The 24464-nt window shown below is 37.4% G+C and overlaps 1 protein-coding gene across 1 annotated transcript; it reads right to left on the bottom strand.

Moving 5' to 3' along the window:
* Nucleotides 1-2455: 2455 nt before the first annotated feature.
* DAW1 (dynein assembly factor with WDR repeat domains 1) lies at nt 2456-23980 on the bottom strand. Its single transcript, XM_014951745.1, has 13 exons — nt 23912-23980; nt 22371-22443; nt 20039-20183; nt 16921-16979; nt 16263-16385; nt 14617-14716; nt 12006-12113; nt 10867-10973; nt 7536-7638; nt 7030-7144; nt 5867-5943; nt 3822-3984; nt 2456-3169 (listed from the first exon to the last, which is right to left on the bottom strand). Exons 1-13 carry the CDS (start codon nt 23949-23951, stop codon nt 3135-3137), a joined length of 1248 nt encoding a protein of 415 aa, XP_014807231.1. The 5' UTR covers nt 23952-23980; the 3' UTR covers nt 2456-3134.
* Nucleotides 23981-24464: the final 484 nt, after the last annotated feature.

Consider the following 24464-nt stretch of genomic DNA (forward strand, 5'->3'; position numbering starts at 1 on the left):
TCTGGCTGATGGATAACGTGCCCTTCTCCCAGCTTCAGCTGGAAATTAGACAGTAAAGCACAGCAAACTGCAAAATATAACCAAGCAGGATATAGGTCATACCCTTTCACTAACTACCCAGGAAATGCTAGTGATCACAGAAGGAGCTGAGAAAGAAATTCTCACAAAACACCACTTTTAAAACGTGAGTGGGTATGAGTATTATTATCCTCATCTATTCAGAAAAGAAATTGAATCTCAAGAGATACAAAGCACACATCAAGAGTACACATCACGTGCTCACATGGAAATCCTCGTCCTTGCCTTGCAAGCCCCTGTTCTGTCCTGGGGAAGTTATATGATACAAGGTACGGGCTTCTTTCCCAGAAAAACAAACTTGTGTATTCACAGAGGTACATGCTGGAAGGATTCAGAGATGTAAAGGACAGAAACAACACAGTAAATATGATTTCCACTGTGCCAGGCCTCACTGAAGCACACTTCAAGAGCCTCCCAAGGTAATCCTTCTCAATAAAGTCACAGTGAACCAAGTTTGCCAGCATTTCAGGGTAATGCAAAACCCACATCCCACTCCAACCACACAGTGATTAAAGTGGCAGCTCCAAGAGTGTAAGGTGTGTAGAAGCCAAATGTTTTTATGGCATTAAAAAGGCACCAGGCAATAGAGTTAGAGCACACACACACGCTATTTTGGCTTCAGGGACTGAAGTAGGATTAGAGACAGGGATCAAGCTGCTACCAGAGACATATTTTAGTATGATACATCTATACAATGCACTTTCAACATATTTATCAAATCTACATATTGGTAAACCAAGGCGCAGAGAGCCTAACATCAGAGCATTCACGTGATGGTACCTAGAGTACTACTGAAGTTCTTATGAGGTACCAAGTCAGCACACTTCTCAGCAGTGCTATGAATCACACCAGATGTGAATGTATTTCACATTCGAGCACAGAAACCTGGGCAACTCATCCTGAAAAGCAATTCTTACTCACTCAGTGAATCTAGGGAAAGTCAGAAATAGAGCCCAGGTGGCCTCCCAGTCCAGTGCTTGCTCTACAAACCTCAACTCACTCACAGTTTCGCATAAAAATAGGGCAATAGCTCAAAGCCAAGAGCTACAACAGATGTTTGATTCACTGAACCACTAGCACAGCATAAGAAAAAAAAAAAAATAAAGGAAAAGGCAACATAAAATAACCCAACGTGAATGATTCAGAGAAAAAAGAAAAATCTACTTCCTAATCCAAATCTACTTTCTAGTCCAAACAATTTTTATTTTTTTTTTTACTTTGCGATGGTTGCACAGCAAGTTAAATTTCAGTTTTTAACTTTGTAGCAGTATCTGTACACATTTCATAACATTAATTTTCCTCCATTTTTGTCAGCTAGAAATCCCCCATGTCACACTTGTAAGCACAGGCACAAAGTGATCTATGGACACTGGGTAATTCTAAAGTCGCACGGGACTACACTGCCCTTCCTGCCCCTTTTAATTCCGGATTACTCAGATACACTGTTGATATCCTAACCCGATGCACACGGCAACAGCAACCACCACAAGCACTGCAGTAACATTAATATCAGCCACTTTGCCTACTGGCAAAGGTTTAATTTTAAACGCTCTGCAGCACACTGCTTAGGTCTCCCACAACACGACACTACTTGAAACAACCAGGATATTTGCCAAGTGATGACAGGCACTTTTGTTTCTTCATTTACACACAAGGATGCTGGCAAGCACTCAGAGACAGTCAGAATCCATCAGCATTAGTAACTTCCTATTAAATCTAACAACATTTAGAAATTCAAGTCCATAACCACCCAGAGATAGACAATATAAACAACATACCTTCAAGTTCATTCTTTGCTGTGCATCTCCTTTCTTCTTTCTTTCAGTCAACACACATACTTTGCTCGGTCCTACCCTCTTCATCCTTCTTCCAAGGCAGCCAGAAGAGACCCGTCAGCTCTGTTCCTTCCCTACTCCCCTACAAAGGGCAACTGGAGTTTCAGGTGCTCTGCTATGGAAGTTGGGAGAGCTCTGCACAGGTGAGACTTGTTGGAAATTGCTGGTGAGACCTAAACCTGGGCCAGAGCTCATTGTAGGGTGGTAAATAACTTGCAGGAGTTCCTCATCCACTTCTCAGTTTATGTCACGATCCTTAACTCCAAATCCTTGGTGTGTAGAGTTTTGTGTTGGCCATAATCTTTGGGCCAGGATTCAGAGTTGGAGTCACCACCCATATTATATTTTTACCTCAAGTGAAAATGGGAGAATAAGGGCTGAGCAGAATGAATGGGAAGATGTGGGCAAGTATGAAAGGGGGTGAGTGGGAGTTTAACTACAGCATGCATGCAACAGTTAATAGCAATGCAGTTCACAACTGGTTGCTGGTTTTCTCCAGAAATACCAAGTGGGATCTTGTATTACAAGTAGCAAAACTGGCATTTTAATTCAATACTTTTTATTATACAACAAAAAAAAAGGAATACAAAAGTACTCAGAGCAAGTGCATGACATCACCCCTTTCACACCTGAGGGCACTATAATGCTGTATTTTTTTTTTTTTTTATTAAGAGCATTACAAGTTAAAAATGACACAGAAAGAAATGGGGTCATCCTGGATGACTGGATTCATTCACACTAATGATTATTTTTCTCAGGTGACTGAGATAACACAGCCAGACCCTTCTTGGTGGTACCCAGTGAAGAGGCTACATGCACAGATTGAAATACAAGAAAACATTCCATTAAAACACAAGGAAAAAATAACCCAACTTTTTTTTCATGTGATCAAACATGAAGCAGGTTGCCCAGAGTAACTGTGGAGTCTCCAACCTTGGAGATATTCAAAACCATGTCAGTCCTGGGCAGCCTGTTCGGCTGACAGTGCTTTGAGCAGGGGTCTTTTACCGGATGATCTCCAGAGGTGTCTTCCAACTTCTACTCTTCTGTGATTCTATATCTACCAGACATCAAGGCTATCAAAATCTGGGTAACTTTTCTACTTCAACAATGCTGAAGGTGAACAGAGGGTAAAATAAAACAGATCTGAAAGACTGAGTTTATTGACTGTGAAACTCACAAAGTAGGCATATACCAAACTGGATCTTTCCTTCTCTTCAGTCAGTGCCATATTCTACAGGTGTTGTCCTTGCTCCCTAGCAATGAACACACATTGTGAAGGAATCACTTAGCTGTATCACATAATTTAGCCAATTTTGTTAACACCAACATCAACAATCTACCCAGAATGCCAAGGAGCTAGAGAAATATTTTCCCATCCATGACTAGCAAGAAACAACAGACCCACAGCAATATTTTTAGCTACGACCATCCTGCATCCCATATTTTGGTAGTTCAGTCAAACAATCAAAGCAATCACAAATACTCTGTTCACATATTTTCCCACAACTTTGTCTGAAATGAAGGAAACCTGAGCAGAGTTCAGTGGCAAATATACAAGAGGTGTGCTCCCATTTAAAAAGCTTTGCCTTTTGCTCATGCAGACCTCCCTCACTGCAATGGATTGTGAGTAAATGGCTTAGTCACTGCTCAGGTGTTAGTATATGCCCATAGGAGACACAGTAGGGTATGCCCATGCCTTTATACAAATCCGTTCACGGCCATACGCACTTAAATCTCAGTTCAAAAGTGAGTTTCTAGCTTTCCTTCAATATATTTTAAGTCACTGCTAGTACATCTATTTGGGATAAGGCCCCAGGAAACTTTTCCGACTCATTTTTTTTACCATAACAAGATTTCAAATGTCTCTCAAAAAAGGGGAAAAAAAAAAAGTAATATATTAGTTACCTGTAATGATTATATCGCCTTTGTAATTGAAAGCGCAGGAGAATATCTCATCAGTATGACCCTCTAATACCTGAAGGCAGTGTCCAGTAGCTGCATCCCAGAGTCGGGCTGTTTTATCAGAGCTGGCCGTCAGTATACGATTGCCTTTAGGGTTGAAACATACCTTTTAAAAAATACAGAAAAGAGTTATATTACCAAGGAAGTTAATATGCCTGGAAATCGCTGCATATCTACTGATAAAAAGATGAAAACAGGAACCAGCAACTCCTGTATTCAGCTTTTCAGCTAAAATTAAGGACAGTATTCCACTAAAGTCACCCTGGCAAACTTCTGTGTCTTAAAACTTTGTGTATGTACAAAGGTCTACACACAATGACCTCACTATAGAATCAAGACTTCAGAATATTATCCACCAAAATTGCAATTGCTCTACAACTGTAACAACCTTATTTAAATGTTATCATTATTCCAATATAACATTTCTACAAATTTCATAGAGTTCTACATTACATAACATACGTCTCTATAACGTCAAAAATTCCACTGAAGGCAACTTTTTTTGTAGTATGTCTTCATACTTGTTAAACGTCCACTGCCAAAATTGCATGCATTTCCCGATAATCAGATATATTTTTATAGCACTAACCAGACAATACCACGTTTATCAAAATTCCCCTTCTCCAGTAATCCGATTTCCAAGTAATAACCTTCCCAAGTGATCACAGCTTCACAGAACATCTGCAGAAATAGACTGACTTTTCAACATGCTCCCGGATGAGCAGATTCTCCCTTCCAGCAAAGAAATCATGCCAGCACTAAGGACCCTGGTGAAGCTGTCCCCAGCCTACCCACATGTCAGCATGTATTCAGGCTGCATTCCTCAGTGCATCTACACTGAGTGTGAAATATCCCAGTGGGTATATTAGTGAGGAAAGACTAGCCCTTCTGAACTTAACATTCTCTCAGCAGAGTGATTAGAATAGCCAAGCACGAGAGCTTTGTTCACTAAGAACCATACTAGCTTCAAATTATTAATATTTCAATTACAAAATACATCAAACAAAAGCAGCACAGCCTTAGCACACTAGCCCGGAAGCTAGTGAAAACTATCCACTTGAAAGAAGGTGCAAGTATTAAATAACAAAGTTTGAAAAATGTGTACAATTTTGGAAGTAACTGAATGTATTTGGAACTGAACTTTAGCATTCAAAATTGAGCCAGACAAGATTTCCAGCAAAGTACATGAGCACACTCCTCATGACCAAGTGATTTTTGAAACAGGCTTTATACTCCCTTATGCACTTCTGAAAATAAGACTATGTATTTTGCCACAGAAATATGCTTTTTCTGTTCCATTCCATAAATTGGGTATGCAGAGAAATGAGAAAGAGTAAAGAGAAGCAGATCTGGTAGAAGCAAGGAATAAGGATGATGGTAAAAGCCTCAAAGGCAATAGCCTTAAGATGTCATCAAGAGACTAAAAAACTTGTGCTTATTCTGTTGGAGAATCTGGGGACTCTAAGGGCTTATTAACACAAGTAGAATTTAGGACAGGTCAGACAGAAGCTGTATTAACTATGATCATAGTGAGAGAACATTTGGACAGCATCCCTCTCTCTGCTCCCTGTCCTCTGCCAAGTGATTGCAGAGACCCAACCTATACAATGTTCTAGAAAAACAGGTAAGGACAAACAATCATTTCAATGTTATCTAAGCCAGGTATCTTTTCTTAAATAGCTTGCTAACTGCCACAACTCTAAAGAACCAAATAGTAAATAACATGACAATATCGAGAGATGGCTATCGGTGGAGCACACCCAGTATTATCTTAGAAGTAGGGAGTTGGAAACAACCATTGACTGATAGCTTTTAATCTAAAGGATTGTTCTCTTAGTAAAGACAACTTCTTAGCCAGACCTCTCAATCTCAAATATTAACAGTATTACCATGACATTTTAAACAGTATTCCTGTGCCATGGGATAACTGGTGGATTGGATGTAACACGTAATCAAATAAGGAAAGGTGCAAACCACAAACAACTTACCTTTGAAATTTCACCTCCATGCCCTTCTAGCTTTGCAATGCACTCTCTTGTTTCTGCATTATAGACTCTTGCTGATCCTGGTGTAGTAGATTAGGAGCCATTTGTGATTGTTATGCTTAAGCATGCATTTCAGTAAGAACATTTTAATAGGGTCATTTAATAGGGCCTCATTCTCAGGTTTGATTTCAAAAGAAATAGAAGACATTCTTAACACAGTTTCCCCCATGGATAAAATACGTCAAAAAGAGTCTGTAATCTGGTTGGAAAAGGTTGACTGCTTAATGGTTTCTGCTGGAAAACTTCTAAAATGTGAACACAAATGTCCACGCAGAACATGAACCACTTAAGTCTTTAATTTCAGAATGCATGTACAGTAAATTCAGAAAGTGTTCACTATATTTCAGATATTCATTCTGTTTAACAAACTATTAGTCACATTTAATAAACTATTGTTTACATCTCAGGAAACTTTTTACATTCTCTTATGTCTTAATTTAGCAACTACAGCAATCAGATCCAAATAGTGTCCCCCATCCACACTGGTATCCTGATTCTGAAATCACAAATCAAAACACTTAAGTATGTAAAAATAATGACACGTAATTACACACTATAATATAACACTGTGCAGGTGAATACAAAAAACTATTTAAAGCGCTTCCTAAAAAACCAGTAAGCATTCAAAACTGCTGCATACCAATAGCAAAATTGCTTCTTTCACTACGTCTTTATTGTCTATTCTCTTGCTATGCATTTGGAAAGCCTAGTTGCAAATCCACCATTAAAATTCCAACTACCTTTTTCATTTAAGCCTAAATTTGAGCAACCCTAATCCAACTTCACTCCAGAACTACTTACCTAAACATTTAAAATGCATTTTCTCTCACAAGCGAAATATTTCCCAGCAAGTTTGAAGTTAAAGAGGAAAGATTTATTGAGTTAATTAAAGTGTGAAAAAAAAAAAGAAAATCTTCTCTGGAGAAAACTTCTTAAGTTTAATGCCAAACTTTCTATAATGTAACAAACATTGCTTGATTCTATAGTTTGGAGTCACAATAATCCTCTTTCATCAAGCTACATTCAAAGCAAACGCAAAGGAAAAGGACAAAGATGTTTTATGCTACTATTGCAATTCTTAGAGCAGTCCCAGTCAATTCACTTACCATCAGCAGAGGCAGCTGCAATACGCTGACCAGCATAATCAAAGCAGACATCCAATATTTCATCACTGTGACCTGTTAAAGTTGCTATATGTGCCCCAGTCATAGCATTCCACAGCTGCAGAGATAAATAAGGGTAAATTTTTTGCTTATTTTGACTAATTTACTTGATAGATATCTAGTTGATCCACAAAGCAACATGTAAAGGCCCTTTCTGACAATGTATTAACCTGAAACCTGGATATAAATCAATAAAGAGTCATTGTTTAATCAGTTTTATGAAGTCTTATATATTTTTATTATTTTAGCATATTGATTAAACAAGCCTTAAAACATTTATTTTTATTTAACTGGACTTCACTGAAATGAATAAGCTTATAGGTTTTGCACTTAGCTGTAAATTCTTTAATTAATTACATGTACTAGTTTAAAATAATGCTCTTCCATTTGCAAAAGATATGTTTTTATATATCAAGTAGCTGTATTCAGCACATACTCAACTTTCCTACCATGCATGTTTTGTCCATTGATCCAGTGACAATGAGAGAACAGTCCCAGTTGAACTGTGCACTGCTAATCTCTCCTCGGTGACCTATTAAAATATGTAACATCCTACAAAAAAAGAGAATTTACATTTTTAGAGTATATTTTGATACACTCAAATTATAAGTAAGCTTATAAAATGGTACAGTTAAGGTGTCAATTCTTCACCATTTTATCCATTAAAGCAATTAAACGGAGTGGTACAGCTCATTTAGGATTCTAGTACTACATAAATTCGATTTTTTATCTTTGAGACAGAGAGAAAGTAAGGAATAAAATGGAAAAGCCCACCCTTCTCTTTCAAAAACATTTTAGTGAATGTATTTCCAGTGAAATGTGACGACTTTCTGGTGCCAGAAACAGATTTCTTGCATTCATCTACATACAGAGCACATACAGCAAGTTCTTCCGCGTTACTCTCCCATTATCCTACTTCAACGAACTGTAAACAGCACATCTTTAAAACTCCATACAATCAAAACTATTTATAAAATCCACTGAAGATCAAATAGAACTTAATCAGGTACTTAATGTGAACATGTTCCCAAGTAACAGGCAAATGACGGCCAAAATGAAATATGATTTCTAATCCTCATTAATCCTAAACTTCTTGATGCACAAGACTGGCAATACCAGTTCCATTAAATTCTTCAGCTTTAGCTGAACAGAGAGGGTAAAATTAGCCATTATTGCTTCCAGTGAGTTAATGGCCTATAAGGCAACGAACCCTAAAGATGATTAATTGCTATGCATGTATTAAAGGATTAGTAAATTAGGTTATTATCACAATGCTAATATCACTGTATCATTAATAGAAAACTGCTTGAACTAATGGATAAAGTAATGACTAGAAAAACAACTAAATGAGTTTAAGTGACTGAAATGGTTTTATTCATTGCATAAGGGTAGCTAAATTAATATATATGCTAAACGAACAGCAAAGCAAATCTCCTAGGCAATTGAATTTTCTATGTTTATGATAACAAAAACTTGATTAAACTCATGTCATTTTATAGAATTACTTCTTTTACTTTTGAACAATATGAGGTGTGCACCATTGTGATTGTGTAGACCTTTTTACAGTAAAAACAAAAATCAACAAGCAGAAAACAACAGTGGAAAACTTCTTAATTTTGTGATCATATTATTTTGCCATAGAAACTGCTTTTAATGTAACACTTGATACCCAAAATATCTAATAATGAAAAAAGTTTTAATTTAAAATTTTAACACTTTAATTTCCAAATTTTGAAAAGGTAGTCCAGGCTTCAAGCTTCAACATAAATATATGATCAATAATCAGAATAAATTGCAACGTGTGGAAAGTCTCACAGAAACCACTATCTATCAGATAAATAATTAAAAAGAATCCAGAAAAAAGGCTTGTGAAATGCCATAAGAAAATTTCCATTTAAATTATTAAAAAAAAAATTGAAATAAATCGCTTCAGTCGTATTAACACTTCTTTAGCCTTCAGTTTCCAGTGAAACTTAATATATAGATGTTATAATATTTGCACCAGAATTGTAAATAAGAAACCGTCTCTCAGCATCTCTCAACTCCTGACTCCAGTTACAGGCTGTTGATTTGTCAAACGAAGCTCTGAAGACACCTTCAACTGAACTGTAGCTGACTGTATCTGCCATGGAGAAATTATTGATGAAATACAGACCTGTATTCCAAAAGCATGTCCTGTGTTGTTTGTGTGTGTACCCCTCCCTTTTTTCTTTTTTCTTTTTTTTTTTTTTTTTAATAATTTTAACATTTTATGAAGAAAATCTTGAACCTTTTTGAGATTTCTTGTCCCTACATCAACTTCACTCAGGACAATTCTGGATACCTACCCAGAATAAAACTGAGGAACACAGTCACTCACTAGAATCAGGCAGCAAAACTACGAGAAACTCCAAGTTCAAACTCAAATTCTGAAAACAATCTTTCTCTTGTATTTCATATGGTTAAAGACAGGCCCACACAACTTCACCTACAAGATTTTTGCAAATCTATCTGAACCTGTATACAGCATAGTATGATTTGCTCACAGTGTTTCTGACTGCAACTTTTCATTATTACTAAAAATACACCCCCCCAACTGCCATCTAAAAGACTGAATGCTGGCCCTGGCACAATTATATTGCCCACCAGCTAATTACCAGAGCTGCCAGTGTTTAAACCAGAATTTTCTTCTTCATATTCCACTTCCTGGTATTGACCCTGACGTGAAGTCCACATTTGTTTCTTAGAAAAACAGAATGTAACATGAAAATCCCAAGACTGAATTCACTGCAGGCTCAGACAAGAAACCGGAAGAAGCAGCTCTTTTCAAAGAAAAAAATATTTTTGCAAAAACACCAGGCTGAATGAAGTTGAACCCAAAGGTCCAATTTGCTGACTGAGTGCCTTCTTAAGTATTTGCATGCCAAACATTCAACTTCTCGTGTTGAATAAGCTCAACGCTTAGAGGATGAAGCCTTAAATGATGTACTATGTGTACATTATTTTTTAAATCACACGATTACCCCAAGATATCACTATACACACACTTTCCTTTTATATATGCCTTTCAGAGATATTCCCCTTGCTCTCACAAAAAGAAAAAAGACATGGCCTCTGGAAACATAATAAAATGGTTGTCTTCGTAGATTACTTTGTCAGTAATCAGGGCAATCATTTTATTATTCTACTTATACTGAGTTTCCAGTTGAAAAAACAAGTAGATTTGTCAGGATAATACAAGAAGTTCATATTTAGCTACTACATTATTATTTGTTGGCATCATAAGCAAGACATTTTGTTCTCTGTAGTCAAAGGGGAATTTTCTCCTCTTTGTAAATTTATACTGGCATAAAGGATTGTGGGAAGGAAACAGATTCTCTATAGTTTTCAAAGACAATGTGACCAGACTACTTTTCTATGACATAAAATATACTTTCTTTCTACTTAAACAGCCTGTTCCATCTAGAAATTCTAGACACTTTCCAAACCGTGAGTTTCCATGTTGATAAAATATTTTTCTGTTTGGAGAATTCATCAGCAACAAACACAGGATCTGTCCATTCTGTCTGCCTCCTCAGTGCTCATAAGATGGAAATTTAGAACAAAAAAACATAAACAAAAGCATTTCATGAGCAGCATTCCTTTTCAGAAGAACAATGGGAACAGGAGTAACATGATAAGATGAAGGAACACATACTCTAAATGAAGCAAAAATAGTCTGTAATTTGTAGCTCAACATTGTCTCTTAGATTTTTCATTAAAACATGCAATGTAAAAGGATATTTATTAGTACTTCAGTACCTGCCAGTGCCAACATCCCACACTGCTACTGTATGGTCAAAGGAGCCGGTGATAATCCTATCTCCAGTGGTATTGAAAGACAACGAAATAATTTCTGCTGAGTGCCCCTGAGAGAATTTTAAAAAAGGAGTACGAGAATGTAATTATTACTTTTTAATTAATGTAGTTCAATATGTAGCTTTTTTTTTCAGCAGTATGATCCTTCTATAACCCTTCAATTTATTATCTACTGTCTTGTCCAGTATATCACAGGTTTTACAGAAAGATCTACTGCGGAACAGTCAATATCCCAACAACTGAAAAAAATCAGGCACAAGCAGTGAGAATTGTCCTGTGATGTCATCAGTGCATATTTTCCACATTTGATTTAAACAGAATCACATTCGTTCATCAATACATACTGAAATCGGATGATTCATTTACAGTAAACTACAGCACAGTTTGTCATTGGTGCTGGTGGAGATGGTTGGAAAAATGAATGTAAACATACTTATAAGCTAAAGGTTGACACATTCCACTGCTCCTTGCTCTGCTCAGGGCTCTGAGGAAGACAAAGCCAAGGAAGATAAAATGCCTTCCTCACTCTATAGGCCACATACACCAAAGAAAGCTTATGCATTACCTGCTATTTAGGATTTATGCAAGAGAAATGCATTGTCACAGCACAGGCCAGTCTGAACCTGTGTAATCCCAGCAAGCCTTGTAGAGCAAAGAGACATCACAATGTAGAGATGGTGGATGGCTGTCCTCTGCTGATGCTTACAGGAAGAAGATTCATACAGATGTAGTGTCTGACATTAATGTTCTCAGAGTTACTTCATGCTAATGCAGAGGTGGTCATAATTTACAGTATAGCAACATGTTTTAATGAGCAATTGAAGGCATTCTAATCTATAATGGCAGTGTCATTAAAATGAGAAATTCCGTCTTTTGATAAATAGGAGTTCTTATAAAATACTACAGCTTTATTATTCCCTTCAAGTGTTTGTAATCTGTTTTGTAACTGCAGTCACTGTGGGAACCCCTGGTAAAAGCAACTCTGCAAGTTTTGAAACTGTTGGAATGGTTATACTGTTATTTATCTCAGAAAACTAAGATAGCAAGGAACATCTTTGAAACCATAAGGAAGACAAACATACACTTAAAGTGACTACTTCTTCTCCTTTCTCTATATCCCATAATTTGGCAGTGGTATCCATGCTTCCTGTTGCCACCAATGTGCTCTGAAGATTAAATGATAAACATACCTGTAGCAAGAAACATTGGATGGAAGAAGTGAGAAAGGAGAGTATTTATATACATTTTCTCAAAAACAATGGGTCAGGATTGATATTTTTTTAAAAAAGACAAAAGTCTGACTTAATATTTTATGCAGAGTTCTTCCAACAGCTCACTAGAAGAGCAACAAATCCTTAACGCATAGCTCTAGATGACTACTCAAATCAAATGGACTAATTGGCTGCTTTGCAATGGCAATGCCTTAAAAAGGCTTACTGGAAGATTTCCTGCATTGTTTTCTGAGCCGTGATTAAAATTCACTATTTAGATGCTTCATTTTGTATCACACAGGGAGAAATTATTTAGTTCACAAAGTTTTAATGAAAAACAAGAATGAAGTAGTTTGAGAATTTATTAACTGCATAGTTAACTGTCACAGAACTATGTATTCAGTATCAGTATCTTTAATACAATAGATAAACTTATGCAATCTTAATAAACAGCTACAAATTTCTAAGTTTTAATCACACACTTTCACACTCCTGCGTGCACACTCACTCATCCCCTCTCACGGGAGGAGTGGGTCACAATCGCCCCCCCCGTTCCTAGCAGCACGTGTTCCCCTACTTGCCCACACCTGCCCTCGGAGACGTGGGCACTCTAGCTTCAGTTGAACCCATGCCACTGCCTACAAGTTGCTGATCCACATTTACATACACACGTCTCATGGGTGTGGGGGGATGGATGACAGGGCCTTCTCGTTGAATTGTCAGGCATACTGACAATCCACTGGCCAGATGCAGACTCTTCATGGTGTCTCCAAAAGGAGGGCTACACTCTCTGGTCTAGGCAGAGACAGTGATGCCCTTGGTGACTCCTGGAAGCACCAGAGCAGGTTTTGACAACTTCCAGACTAATATGCTTTACTTCAAAATTCTACTTCTTTATTTCAAAATTCTCTTTTAGATTCTCCAGTTACTGTTCAATCCTACTGAAAGCCCTCCCTACCACGATCATTTGGTAGGCTTCCACTTTGACTTGGTCAGTTTGGGGCAAAGACCTTCCAGACAGTTTCATGTACCTGCAAACACACTTTGTACACTCACACTCCTGCAGGTGTCATTATCTGGGCCACTTGCCAAGGGCGTCACCACAGCATCATATTTATTTATTAAAAAGCAAGACCAAAAGCTCAACAACTTCCCTAATTCATTTTTCACATTAAAAAATCTTGTAGTCATCTTCCCATTTTCTGTAATTACTCAGTATGATTGTTCTGCTAATAAAGACTAGGAGGTGCCATGTAAAGAGGAAAACAGTAGCTAAGGTGACTGGTGCACTTTCATTATGTCCATTTCTTTTATTACTTTTTTTTTTCATACTGAATAACTATGAACATGCCCTTGCCGGCAAAGTATCATATGCAATAATGGCCTTTCAGAAACAGATCTTATTCAGAGAAACACATAATTTTCTGCTGGTATTATCTTCTACTAATTACTTGCTAGCACAACTCATAACACTTTGGCTCTAATCTAAGGCCTAGAGAAGTCAGAAGAAATTCAGACGCCTTTAAATATTTAGTGAACTGATTTGTTGCAGCAAAATCACTGCAGCCTGTCTCAATAAGCAAACACGTTCTCCATTGTAAGGGATAACTGTCTCAAATTATCCAAAGAATCAAAAACCCACTAAAAACAACATCACGTTCCACCAAGATAAATCACCATCCACCAAACACACTAGTTATAGGCCTAGCAATCTACAAATTAAATTCCAATTGTTCCCGGAAACAATTTCCAGAAACACCTTATTAAATAATGATTGTATAGCCATTTTTTTAAAAAAATATATTCTGCATTGAAATTAGGAGTTTCAGTGGATTTCCCCTGTCCCTCTAAATCTGAACGCTGTGCATCAAGATATTCACTAATGCTAATAGGGATCCCAGTGCATTGGAAAGGAAACCAACCATTTTTAAGCTAAAAATATTTTCAATTCATCTTTGACATTTCAGCACCTCACATATACCCAGATAATACAGTTAGAATTTTAGAAATTCGTTCTTCTGTGGCTCCAGTTGGTCCTGTACATGAAGTACAGATTTCAGCGTGAAAGACAATAAACAAGTAATGAAGTTCTTGTGTATTTAGTTTTGCAAATATGAGAGGCAATGCAAGATATCTAGAAAAAAATGAGATATGTAAACAAATAGAGGAATAAATATGTGCAATATATTGAAAATTCCAATTGTTATGCTGTTTTTCAAAAATGTTTTAACATTGAGCAAACACATGAAATTGGAACAAACTACAAATAAAAATATCATTTCAAACTGCATACAACGTTTTATTCTATTTCTTAAGAACTCTTTTCTTGCACTGCAGAAACATTCACAATATCTGAATGTGTGAACAGATGCAGTAGAATAGCTGCCCCTTCCAGTGTCAGCTCACGGGGACTTGGAACCCACAGCCATCAATGATGGAATAAGGAAACATAAAGGAATAAGAAATGTCCATCAGTACTCACGATTTCTGCACTATGCCCTCTGAAAGTATGATAACATTGTCCTGTTTCTGTACTCCACAATTTGCAGGTTTTATCAAAAGATCCAGTGGCAATCTTGTCACTAAATGGAAAAAATCCTGTCATTTTTATTTAGAAACAAAACTCTGACCTCAGACAGTAAAACTCACAGAAACAATACCCAGCTATTGAATTTTGCCTGCATTTTGGTGCGTTCTGCTGCACTAAAGATCCTGGAGCAGGATTTCACAAACAGAAGTTACATTAATGGAAAAAATTAGCAGACATAATTAGTTTTTGAAAGAGCCGCTGTGCCTATCTATTAGCGCAGAAGTGTTCATAATTGATGACTAATCTAAATTAGGGATGAGGTTATCTGCTGTACTTCCAGATGTATTTGAAAGTTATGTCATTTCAGCAGATAGCATCTGTTTAGCAACAGTTATAAACTCTTTTTATGAGCGGTTTCCCCAAATTTCAGAGGTCGAACACCACTCCCACCAAAGCCAGTGGAAGAGTTGTGATCAACTGCAGTTAGAGCAAGACTGAAGTGAGGTACCCAGAAAATATAGAAAGGGACACTGTATCGAAACCTAAAGATGAGCAGAAAAAAAAGTTCTTTTTTTACTGAACTCATTTAAATTAGCTCAGGGCTCTCATCAGGTTTGACTTGCTATATATTGCATCTCCACTTTCATGCTATAGTCTAGTTATTGATCTTTGCACAGATTTTTGTCATACGCTAGTTCCTTCCAAGTACATAAAAGAATTTCATTAATTGCTTTATTTTTTAAAGTAAAGACTAATATCAGCATATAAGGCATTAACATAGCGGGTCCTAGATTAGATAAAGTCTTCTCATAATATAAGGCGGGTCCTAGATTAGATAAAGTCTTCTCATTTAGAAGGAAATGATAATGCTCTAAATAGCATAAGAAAAAGTCTTTAACTATTATTTCCTGATGTTAATTGTGTATTGCTTAACTGATAAATTGGACGTCTCACAGTGAAAGAAGTAATGTGATTCAATATAAAAATAGAAATTAATTTTCTCATTTTGCTGAGAAGCAAAATTATTTACTTACACACAACAGCTTCCTCAGGCAGCAAATGACAATGAAAGCTCACTAGCTAACATGTAATTCCCTTCACCTAACATGGGACAATTCTAGCCTAGGGCAAACAGTTATTGCAGAAAGCAAAGGATGCACAGATTCATATTTGACATTCATACAGCGGCACCTTGTGGATTTTATAAAAATTACTCAACAGCTGTGACACTAAATCCTGTCCTAAATAATAATGAATGTGTCACACCAAATGGAGAAGTCCACTTTTGTTATGACAGAAATGTTCTTTCTCTTTAACTTCCTCTTTACCTGAAGCAACACAAGATGTCAGAAGTACTTATATCTCATATCATATACAAATTCTAGCAGAAAACAGAAACATTCTTGAGCGTATCTCTGATACAAATAATATACAGTGTTGTTCCCTGGTGATTAGCTATAGTTGAACTTTACAAATTCAAAATTTGAATGCTTTAAATTTGAACTGGTCTATTTGATGTAAAAGTCTGAGTAACAGTCCTGTATTTGCAAAATAACATGATTAGCAATTATGCTGTATCTCAGAGAAAATATATTTACCCATAGGGATTATTGAAAGCTATTGCATAGACAACGTTTCCGTGTCCCTCCAGCGTACGCAGCTCTTCTCCTGATGCAGTATCCCATACTTTGCAGGTTCTGTCATAGCTTCCAGTGATAAAGCTAAAGAGAAATTAATTTGTCAATACAGTAAACTTACTGGTCCTGGTGCATAGTCAAATGAGTTATTTCGGAAATTAACTTCTCAATACAGTAAATAACTTACAGGTCCTGGTGCATAGTCAAATGAGTTATTTCCACAGATTTCAGTTAGCACTGTCTCAGACCCTAAATATCTTCTTTCTTTCAAAAAATAGATTAATGACCATAGAGATTCCTTTTCTTTTTTTTTTAGTATTACTCATTAAAAAACTTGTTTCTAATCTTTAATGGATTTCAACTAGAAAGCAAGCTGTTGCTTTTAAGACATGAAAAAAAATTATTAGGCCCGTGCCCACAGTTAAATCAATTAACATGAAATTCCACTACAGTGAAAGTCCCGAATGACTTTATGCCTAAGATGCTTTTAAGCAGCACAGCTGAATTCTTTGAATTCTTTTTGCAGCAAGATAAGAGCACTGAAATTCTCTTATAATTTAATTTACGAATATAAAACTTCAGTTAGTGATTATGTATTTTGACTTTGAAAACAACTTACCGGGAACCAGATTTGTTAAACGCTACATTAGTCAGTGGCAGTATATGTGCTCTAAGTACCTGAAACAGAAGAAAACAACATCTGATGCAAATAAAAAAAAACAATTGCTTAAAATATTCAATAGGTTAGTATTTTCTCCTCCTCCCAGCAGATTAGCAGTTACAGCTGTAATACATAAATCCCTCACTAAAAAATCTCCCATGCCTCAACAGGTTATCACTGCAGATATTATATAGTATTGATTTCAAATTTATATTTAATTTGAATGAACTGTCTTTTCCACCACGTTTGCTTTTTCTCCACCTTCTCTAAGACGAGCAAAGTAACCCTAGACCAGAGCTGAAAGGACACAAACGAGTGAGGAGATCACATCTAGTGAGATCACAAATGAAAGAAATCCCAACTAATATTAAAGCTTATATAGAGAATCAAGACATCCAGCTGAATTGAGTATTTTGAGTCTTTTAGGTTATGGGATACTTTCAGCTAGTATATGATTTTGTTTTCAAAAACATGAAGAACAGAAACAAGACACATCTACATCCTATGAAGTCATGGGAAAAAAAGGCATGTAGAACCATAACAAAGGTAGTTATCGAGACCAAATTCAAGGAGAGAATTTCAAATTTGATGTGTGCCTGTACTGTGTAGGTTATGGAGGTGGCGGTTTTTATAACGTTGCTTCTAAGGTCCTTCAATCAGACAGTACATATAGTTCATGTAAATTACATCATAGCCATAATAATACATATTAAGGTTTATTAAACATATGTGAAAATTATTTCAGATATTGCCAGTGAAAGTCAGTGTGCTGTGATACCTTGAAAATGACCAGAAAAAAAAATATCTGATATATGTTTGAATAAGGTGGCTACTGTATAACAGGATTTGCATTTAACAACTTTCATGGATTACAAGCTGGCTTCTGCTTGAGTCTAAAGCATAATAAAATCATATCCTGGAAAATCCCAGCAATTGCTGATAGTGAAGTAAAGGGATGTTAAAAATACAGCAGTGATTCCCTAGGTCTTCTCTGCAGTGTAAGAATGAAAAAGAAATGGTTTATGAGCAATGCCACTTAAACACTGACATATTACCAGAGCTTCAACTTTTTGTTCTTATCTCTACCTTTCTCCAAAAGAAAAACAAAAGGAGCTTAGAGATTATCTGCTGAGAAGAGTAGGGACTGATAAAACAGAAATAACAATGGTCAAGTGAAGGACTGAGAGAGACAGAAAGAGAAAACGTATTTTATGTTAGAGAAACAGCAATTTCTATTCTCTACAGAAAGTAAGAAAAGTTGTACTTTCAGCTCCAGAAGTAGGAATAAGCAATCAAGATGTGGAAATGACAAAAATATTCTGCTTTTTTTTTTAAAAACAGCCACAGCATACAAATATCTAGATACAAGAATGGATAATCACAGAAATTTGTGAAAGTTTGACCCATGACATTTTCAGTGTTCCATGCAGGCAGCTCTGAACAACAAACATCTTTAACAATTATGAGAAAAAGGGAGGAAAACAAGATGGGCTTATGTTCAATTTTAGATCACAGGACTAATTCTGTTCTTCCAATGCCCAGTGCTGCAGTTGCTTCATCCACAGAACTCTAAGCCAGTAAGAATTGCTTGTGTAAATGATACAATAATCAAACCCTAAGGCAGTATTTAAAAAATGTACCTCGATTCTGCAAAATCTGCTACAACAGTCCCCAAGATAAAAAATCTGCAAATCACTACAGCATAGCATTGCTATGTAATAGTTTAAAACCTGAGAAATTGTTACAAAAGCTTGTTTCTCTGCAGGGTGCCTTAACACAACACCGTCACCACAATTACTGGAAATAACAAAAAGATGGGTTTATACACTCATTTAAGATTATGCTCCAGTGCAACAGGAAAAAATATTCATTTCCAAACAATGTGAAAACATGGAACATTTTTTGAAAAAAAAAAAAATTCTCACTCCCACCCACCTCTTGCATTTTATTAGTGTCTCAAGAGCACCTGATACTCATCTTTTCTTTACAAGACATACAGGGAACTGAAACATAAAACAAACTCATTTCACTCTTCTAACCACTCTTGAGTGAAGGAAATAAGCCAGCACTGATTGGATTTGCCAGTCTCTAGTACTTTGAAATTCAGAAGCTCTAATGTGGCGCTATACCCAACCAAAACCAAATACTTTATTTACACTGAAATTTGAACAAGCATTTGATGATTCGCCAGCCTCTGTGATGAACACAGAATTTTAAAAGCTTATGAAAAGCAAGGCATTACCTCAGTTTAGAGCATACCTCAAAACAGAACAGAAATTTTTTAAATTTAAAATGCCTAATTACATAGCTCTGTTTTCAAGGTTAAATACACAGATCTTTGCAGAATTCACCCAGATGTGTAATGTTGGTCAAAAGAATCCAAGTTATACCGAGCAACTTGTAAGGGGTTTTTTTAGTCAAACAAACCAACACAATTTCTCCCTTTCCTCTAAATTTAAGGTAACAATCAATAATATAGCACTGACTGGCAATTTTTAATGGCTACACATTGCCATCTGCTGACACCGTAAAGATATAACACTTAATTATTTCCGATTCCAACATGCAATCTTTAGAAGTAATTTTATTTCCACAATGAAATGCAATTAAACCCATTCTCTTCTGATGGACTGAGGCCTGGATTTGAAACCCTCATTGTTCTTTAAAAATTTGCTTTAAATGAGTAAGTTTTTTAAGTACTGTCTGTAAGCTGAAGACAAGCTTTTTCCAGCAGCTAATTTACTAGCGATATATTTGCAGGTTTTGTTCAAACAAAAATGGGTGTTGCTGGTCCCCACAGCCTTATTTGACAAACGAGAATTCCTTCTCTCCATCCAAAACACACCCTTGTACATAAGCCTGTGTAAACAGTGTCCAGGAACAGATATACCTCCCAGGCTTTTCGGGGAATTCCTGGCAGACGTAACAAGGCCAGACTCAGCTGCTCTGATCAGTGCAGAACTGACTGAAAAGAGCCAAGAAATCAGCCATAAAGTTCAAATTTTGCTCTCATGTACAATATGCAGCAGAACATCCCAACTGAAGCCCCCCAAAATGCCCCAAAGATGTCTCTGACCTTAAAAAGATAGAATTTGTGATCCTCTTTTTCTTCTAACTTCTCTTGCAATCTTCGTACTAAACGTATGACGTGGTCCTTGCATGAAGCTGTGATGAGAGGTTCTTCTTTTCCAATTTCTTCTACTAAGGCTATGGCATCTGTGCTAATTACGAGGGGAAAAAAATAAAAAAAAAAACCAAACAAAAAACCCACCCAAAACCCACCAGATTTCATCCTCTGGCAGTAATTATGAATATAAACCCAAAAATATTATGTGCTTGCAGAGAAACTGAAGCAATTAAATTATATGCGCTTATCTCCTTCTTTAACTACTTAAATAAATATGGATAAGTCTTTCTTGATTTCTCTACTTCCTTCCTTCTCTTCAGTAAGATTTAACTTTTTAAAATGTTAGCTTGGCAAGAAATTTACCTTTTCAAAGGGTTTCCATAGAGGGTCAGACATGGGAGATGTGTATGCAAAACTGATAGCTTTGGAATAAATATCTAAATTAAAATGAAATTTCATAAATTCCAAAAGAAATGCCCATGAAGTAGCAACACCATAAATTATATACAGAAAGTGTTAAAATTATCTCTGTGGCTTCATAAATCTATGCCCGTTCCTGTTACTCTTAGTTGTAGGAATAACTTCCAAACTGTGGTCCATGGTCTATTGGTGACCATGGAGCCCCCAGGAAGCGGTTCACAGCTAGTCTTGGAATTGGATCATCTTTCCATATCATCAGATAAACTGCTGATTCCTGGCAATCCATGAGAAACTGAGGGTATCAAAGTACCAACATATACTTAAAACTAGTCCTAGCAAGAAAGCCTAGCATTTCTGTTAATATGTAAATTATTGCCATCTAAAGGGGATTTTCTTTATCAGTCTTCTAGATGGAGGCCACTAACAACATCCCCATAAATTAGTATCCTCTTGGGTTTTATACTCCTGTTAAGAAATACCAGACAATTTAAAAATTAGTAATTTTTAAATTTGGATTTTTCACCTTGCATGTACAGCCTACAAATAGCTGATGAGAGGGAATGAAGCAGAGGGAGCCAGACATTTCTCAATACTGCCCATTAAGAGGACAAGAGCCAATGAGCACAAATTAGAAGAAAAAAGAAAAAAAAAGACTAGGAAATTCAATCTGAACTCAAAAATACACTTATACACCTTTCTCTGTAAGAGTGGTCAAACACTGAAATAGGTTTCACAGAGAGGTTCTGGAGTCTCCATCTGGGACATATACAGAATCCAACTACACACAGTCTTGGTCCACCTACTCTAGCTGACCCTGCTTTAGATGGTCTCAAGAAGTCCCTTCCAACCTAAACGATTTTCTGATTCTGTGACATGCCATTATGTTCTGCCACCCAACGCACAAAATAGCCACTCAAGTAACCTCTCAAGCACTGGTGCATAAATTGTACGTAGCAATATTAAAGCTAAGTAACTTCTTAGGTCAACATTCTCATTGCAACAAAGTTGTCCTATTCCTCACAAGGAACACACCTAAGAGTTTCAGATGGGTGTGTTCCAACTGACTGTAAGTCAGAGGCAGCTGTGATTGAGTATTGTCCTCTACTAGCACATCTCACTTGCTTCCTTATGAAGTAACCTCTGCCTTCTATCTTACCTAAAGATATGCTACCAAACGTAAATCTAAACTTAATTTTGAAATACATTGTATTTTTTATTCTTCAGTTAGGCCAATCCTTGATTTTCAGATATAACAAGCTCCTGCAATTTCTCTCATCTTCAGTAGGAGACTAGAAAATCAGATTATGCACTCGTACTTGTTCTTTCAAAGAAGCCAACTGCAATTAGGTTTGCAACAAAGGAAGCCAGAAAACTTCCATTACTTGCAACAGAAGCAAATACTAAGTTTCTCCACATAAACATACAAGAGGGAATCCCTTACTTGCCTGTCTTATACCACCTTACCTATGGTTGTTATGAGGATTAATTAATTAGCAGGAGAAATCTGAACTGATGCTTACTTGTTATTTTCAGTGTTTTTGACAGAGGTCATTTAAACCAATGTACCAGGGGGGCTGAGTTAGCACCACTGTTTGAAAACATTCTGAAGACCAGAAATACTATTACAGGACCTAAGAACTAAGTGATATTCACCACAGTAATATTCAGCTGGAATGCAAGATTCTGTATTTAAAATAAAAGGAGAATGATTTGACTATGTTATTTTCTTTTCTCTGTGTGTGCTTTAGTGAACAAAGATATAGGTAACCCCAATTATGTTTAAAACAATCACACAGAGTTGTATATGAGCATGCTACAAAACAGCAGAGTGCGCTTTTATCTGAAATAATATCATACTTACTTAGGACTAAGATCAAGTAGATCTATACATCTGGTCTTTGGCTCACCACCTTGTACATATTCCAGAATAATTCCTTTAAAAAAAAATGTAATAAAAAGGTCTTAATTAGATGTCCAAGATTGTATAATATGCACTGTAGAAAGCAATGCTTCCACTTTTATTGCTCTACTGACTCCAGCAGACCTCCCTCCAGTTCTTGGAACTAGAAGGAGATTGGCTGCTCTTGCTGAGAGTTAGCAGGGTGATGAACAACTCTGATGTGTTTATACAATAAAAGATATTAAACATTATCATTTATGAGCCATTTTCTATTCTGGAAATGGATGAGCTCTTTTTTCCCCAACAACCTTCAGTATTTCATCAGTTCTATTTTCAAAGAAGCTGTCCTGAAGATACTTGCTGTAGTTTGGTGTTCCAAGAAGCATGGAAAACATGTTTTACAAAACTCGTTGTATTTATTTCAGTATTTGCAAAGGCCTGTATGCAGTAATGTACAGAAAATCATAACACACTTTCCATTTCTTGGTATGCTCTGGCACCTCTCCACCTTCTGCAGAAGCATTAAAATATTTAACCACATAGCTTCCTGTTTTTAAACAGTTGTTAAAGAATTCTGCTGCTCCTTGGCTTTCTGTGGGAAAAGATAATTAGGTGAATTTTTATGTAATTTTGCATTTTACCAAGTTCATAAGAAAAGTTATTAATTTGAAAGGAAGATCTGTTATTACAATACACTTCCTGAGCTGGCCATCTCTATCATGCTTTACTTCTGAAAATTCATTAAGTCTCTTGAGTTCATGATAAACAATGAAGAGGGCTCAGCAGCACAGCTTGTCAAAGCGTGGTTCTGCTTAGAAAATTCACGGAATAAAGAAAAAAAAAATAAGAAATGCCGCAACTTGTTTTGCTTTTGATAACACATATATGTTTTTTGGTGCCAACTACAGTCACTTTTTACCTTTTAAACCCCTTACTGCAATGCAAACAAGATCGCCCTGATTCCAGAAAGGAATTCTTTCCTGTGAGGGTGGTGAGACACTGGAACAGGTTGCCCAGAAAGCTGTGGATGCCCCATCCCTGGAGGTGTTCAAGGCCAGGCTGGATGGGGCTTTGAGCAGCCTGGTCTAGTGGGAGCTGTCCCTGCCCAGGGCAATGGGGTGGAAATTGATCACCTTTAAGGTCCCTTCCAACTCTAACCATTCTATGACCCTATGATTCAATTTCTCAATGGTAAGTCATTAATTACAGCCCCCCACAGCTGCTTCCAGTTGGAAGTCCCACCACCAACCTCAGGGCCAAAATACCTGCACCTGAAGCCAACCCAACGCCATCCACCTGCTTACTCCTGCCCTAGCCCATCACAGAGGTGAGGAAGACCTCCATTACAGGAGACACCCACAGCCCCCCCCCCCGCGCCTCCCTGACGGGGCCGCCCCAGCCCCACGGCAATCCCCACGCCTGGCCCCAGCCCCGCCGAGCCCGCACGGTTCCCTGTCAGGGCAGGGAACCGTCCCGGCTTCCCCGTTCCGTCCGCTCCGCACCGGGCGGGTAGTAGCGCAGCAGCAGCCTCCTCAGCTTCATCCTCCTCCTCCTCCTGCGGGCTTCGCTCCCGTTCCCATAGCAACGCCCCAACAACGCCTCCGCGCATGCGCCAGCGGGCTCGCCTCTTAGGGGCCTGGGGTTAGAGATGGCGGCGGCTCTTCAAGGCCCTTAGGCCGGGATTTTTGGCATCCACAGGGATGGCGGGGCGTGAGGGAGGCACGGTGTGGAGAGCTGAGCACCAGCCCTGGTAGCTGCGCAGCCATGTTCTCCTCCTGCCCCGGCTGCGCAGCTAAGGCCTCCTGTGCATAGACTCATAATTATCCCCCCGAATTCTATCTACCTTTTATTGCCCTTTCACTTGGTATCGCAAGGCTTTTCTGCAGTTTCCACAGCTCGCCCTGACGCAAACTGCTCGCCCTACGGAATTCCTCCAGAGCCGCGAGTTTCTGAAGTATCGCGTCCGCGGAGTACACTAAAAAAAACCAAAAATCATAAAGTTGGGAGCGCTAAAGAGTCACCAGTGACGGCATAACAAATGGGTGAAAGCTATTT

Source organism: Calidris pugnax, unplaced genomic scaffold (genome assembly GCF_001431845.1).
Source record: "Calidris pugnax isolate Ruff unplaced genomic scaffold, ASM143184v1 scaffold197, whole genome shotgun sequence".
NCBI classification, from domain to species: Eukaryota; Metazoa; Chordata; class Aves; order Charadriiformes; family Scolopacidae; genus Calidris; species Calidris pugnax.